Here is a 4,570-nt window from a genome sequence, read left to right on the forward strand (position 1 = left end):
AAACATGTTTTCCGAACATTTGTTCACTGTGGACACGGCTTAATATGTACAGTCATGTTGAAAATTCGAGTATTCATTCAGCCAAGATCTTCAAAAGCTTTACTATCTACTGGATTACAGGTAATTCTTGCTGAAAGAATGTTAGGTCTTAATAATTTGAATTCCACTACAAAAACACAAAAATAAAGAATTTTCATACATTTTCCAGCAATGAAAACTGAATAAGTCTTGAGAATTTAAAATTGAGGGGGAATTGATAAAAAGAGAGAGAGAGATATTCAGAGAAAGACATATTGCTAAAACCTCTAACAGCAGATAAAAATGTAGTCTAAAGTAAGGTGACCTTATGATCCTACAATCATCTCACACAAGATAATTCAGAGTATAAAACGGGCGAGAGACTGACAGCAGATTGTCCTTCTCAGAAGAACTCAATCATCATGCAGTCCGCTCTGGTCTTCCTCGCTCTCGTTGGCTTCTCAGCCGCTGCTGTTGTTCCATACAACAACAACAACAACAACAATGTCAACTTCGACGACAAGGATGGAGTGAGCTTCTACTTCAACCCATTCTACAACAGGAACTACAACCCATACAACAACTACAACAACTTCTACCCATACAACAACTACTACCCATACAACAACAACCAGAACTACAACAACTACTACCCATACAACAACAACCAGAACTACAACAACTACTACCCATACAGCCACTACAACAACTATTACCCATACAGCAACAACTACAACCCATGCAACAACTTCTACCCATTCAATGGTCAGAACCAGTACCACAACTTCTACCCATTCAACGGCCAGAGCCAGTTCAACAACCACAGGTGCTTCAACAACCAGCATCAATATGGTAAGTTGAATATACTATTGTTTTGAAAATATGCTATAGACTCATTGATGATGAAAATACCTTTTTAAACATAAAAATGCTCTCATCCTCAGAGTTTTAAAAAACTATGTCTTATCTCAGTATTCATAATGATCAGTATAAATTATAACTCTGATGGATTATTGCAACCAAGGTGTGGATAGAATACAACTATTGATTGCAACCATTCCAGACAAAGAAAATAGTACCTAGTCATATATATTAGGTGTAGTACATTATACAAAATGAATTAACCTTGATGTATCTTATCTTGAGGTTTATAACTTCATTTCCAAAGTAATTTTCATTGAATTAATGTTAATTCTTGATGTTAATTCAATAATTGAATTAATGTTAATTGATGTTAATTTTAAGGATCCAATCTTTATCATGATTATTCACAATGAATGAATCACACTCTTACTGAAGCAGATTCCTTCTTAACCAGTGGTGGAGCTAGGATTTTGAAATAGGGGGTTATCCAAAGATTTTGGGCCCACTATAGACTCCACCATTGAAATTTGATGATACACCACTGTTCTTAACTGGAGAATAATAATTTTCTGTAATGAAAGCTATATAATAATAGCTTTTACCGTGTGAATCTTTCAGACTCTAGTGTATGTCAATGTTTTCATTTCATTAGTTGAATAATAATTTAAAACAGAGAAGTATCTAAACAATGTTTCTTCATTTCAGGCTTTTACAACCATGTGAACTCTCAGAGCCAGTACTACAACCAGCAGTACCAGAACCAGTTCAACAACCAGCACCAGTACAACAACCAGTACGTGAACCAGCACAGTAACCAGATCCAGTACCAGAATCAGTACAACAACCAGAACCAGTACCAGAACCAGTACAACAACCAGAACCAGTTCCAGAAACAGTACCAGAACCAGTACAACAGTCAGAACCAGTTCCAGAACCAGTACCAGAACCATTACAACAACCAGAACCAATTCCAGAACCAGTACCAGAACCAGTACAACAACAAGAACCAGTACAACAACCAGAACCAGTACACCAACCAGAACCAGTACAACAACCAGAACCAGTACCAGAACCAGTACAACAACCAGAACCAGTACCAGAACCAGTACAACAACAACCAGTACCAGAACCAGTACAACAACCAGAACCAGTTCAACAAACACAACCAGTTCAGAAACCAGAACCAGTACAACAACAACAACCAGGTCCACTTCAACAACCAGAACCAGAACCAGTTCCAGAACCAGCACAACAACAACCAGGTCCACTTCAACAACCAGAACCAGTTCAACAACCAGGATCAGTACTACAACAACAACCAGTACCAGAACCAGTACAACAACAACCAGGTTCACTTCAACAACCAGAACCAGTTCAACAACCAGGACCAGTACTACAACAACAACAACCAGTACCAGAACCAACAGTACATCAACAACAACCAGTTCCAGACCCTGAAAATCAACCAGGAGCAGAATCAGTAACAGTATTATGCAGGCAATCAAATTAATCTTTTGATTTATTTGTCATTCCTACATAAATAAAAAAAAATTCAATTAAAAATGTGTACCTTATCAATACTTCCTCAGTTGATATCCTTTAGCATAGTTCTATATTCCACAGGATAGTAGTTCAACTGGAGAATTCAGTTCAGTAATACATCCTTTTTCATACCTTTTCATGACTTGAAGACAATCATATAAGAATGGGAATCAGACAATAGAGAAGCACTAATATCAGTAGGCCTATAGTGAATTTGTATTACATAATGCAATCTAACAAAACATTTCACTTGTATGTTATGAAATATTTATTCTAAAACCCATTAAATTTCTCGTTCTTATCCATTAAGAGTCAAGCCACAAGAAGCATTTTTTCAGGCGCTTTCAGTCGGCAGGGCAGGAAGCTCTCCCATTGGCTGATTATCAGCTGATTCCCGAACGCCAACACAATCAGCCAATCGGAGCTTCCTGCCCTCTCTGAAAACGCCTGAAAAACATTTTATATGGCTTGCCCCTAAGACTTACGGGAAATTGATGCCATTATTAAGAGTAACCAATATTTTAATAGAAAAAATATTATTTCTTGGACTCTTGTGATAAGTTTACACCAGGTTCTCACTGTGGGATGCTATACATATATAAATTAGTGTTCAAAGGCAATGTAAGTGGATTGCTGATTGTATAGTAGACCCTAATTGATATAATAGTTTGGATGAATAAGTACAATCCATCTATACCATAATCACAAAATAATACAGTAGAATGGAGAACTATTAATGACTTATAATATGGTATGGTATGTTGTACAAGAATTCATTGAAATGAGCAGAATGAGCATGGAAACAAAGTTTTGAGAGCCTTGAAGATAAGGAACAATAATTATAAATCCTATTCATGTCACAAATACAGTAACAATTATTGAATCTGAATAGAAAATATTGAAGCTATAGTGAGGTCCACATTATAATGGCAGTGTACGATTGACAATACTGTTGCTGTCCTTTTCTATCATACAACAAAACAGATAGCACTATCTCTCTCTCGCTTTGCAATGTTGTCTATTTGCCAGAATATTTTATATTTACTTTTGACAGTGACTGTACAAAACTGAACAAAAAATTCTCAGCCGCCATTTTTTTCTTCATTCTATCAAAATACTTGAGTACACAAGTCGTATAATTGATTCAAAATGTATTTTTGGAACGATGAAATAATTTTTAAACATTACCATATGAGAAACACAAATTAAAATACCTGAAATGACATTTTAAAAGTTGATAACCAACAATCCTAGACTTCATCCATGCTTCAGTTAGCCTACCCGTATAGGTTAGACCTACTCGTACCGGTATAAATAACATTGAAAAGTTATTTCAAAATTAATACATTGAAATTACTTATTTTTAAAAAGTATTTCTATTTTTCTATTATTTTAAAAAGAAATTGGAATAGAATTCATACCAAATAACTCAATTTCTGTTGTTTTGAAATTCAGATCAGTGTATCACAGCTTTTTAAATTAGCCGCCATTTCAGGTTTGTATAAAAATAAAAATCTGATCTCAGTTATGGAAGCAAATTTTTGAATCAAATTATGAAAAAAAATATTCTCTTGATCAATTTGACATTAAATTCATTATTTTATCAAGGAAATGATAATTATTATTGGATTAAATTTAACGGGATGAATTGAGTAACAGCTGTGTACAGTCAGTGGCAAAATGGAGAGAATTGGCAACGTTTTTCTCCTATCTTTCTTCACTGCCATTATAATGTGGACCTGACTATAGTTAATTATTATCGATTATAATTGAATTAAGGGGTTGAAAAAATAGCATCCGAAAAAGATTTTTATATCATGATTAATTATTTCAACTGAATTACAATATTGGTGACACCAATATGTTATCAGCTAGGGTCAGCTATCAATGATATCTGTGAATGTGCGATAAATTCAATCTGTTGCATGCTGATGACTATAAACAGCAGACAGTACGGTACCTCAAAAAGCAATTAATTAGTAGAGATATCGAGAGTCATAACATATTACTATTACAGTACAGTATTGTTTTATTATTAAGTGAATTCATTGTAATAATTGATAAAAAATATAAATAAACAATATTGTTTGTCAGCCCGATTTATTTTGATTTTCGTTCAACCAATAATTAATTTACTCTTATAACA

General features: G+C 34.3%; 1 protein-coding gene across 1 annotated transcript; it reads left to right on the forward strand.

Annotated features, from left to right (window-relative positions):
* The first annotated feature begins 398 nt into the window (after positions 1-398).
* Positions 399-2,445, forward strand: LOC111051645 (GATA zinc finger domain-containing protein 14). The gene is made up of 3 exons (XM_039426901.1): positions 399-870; positions 1,588-1,745; positions 2,001-2,445. Exons 1-3 carry the CDS (start codon positions 441-443, stop codon positions 2,364-2,366), a joined length of 954 nt encoding a protein of 317 aa, XP_039282835.1. The 5' UTR covers positions 399-440; the 3' UTR covers positions 2,367-2,445.
* The last annotated feature ends 2,125 nt before the right edge of the window (positions 2,446-4,570 follow it).

The sequence above is a fragment of the Nilaparvata lugens genome, chromosome 4, assembly GCF_014356525.2.
Source record: "Nilaparvata lugens isolate BPH chromosome 4, ASM1435652v1, whole genome shotgun sequence".
Classification (NCBI taxonomy): Eukaryota; Metazoa; Arthropoda; class Insecta; order Hemiptera; family Delphacidae; genus Nilaparvata; species Nilaparvata lugens.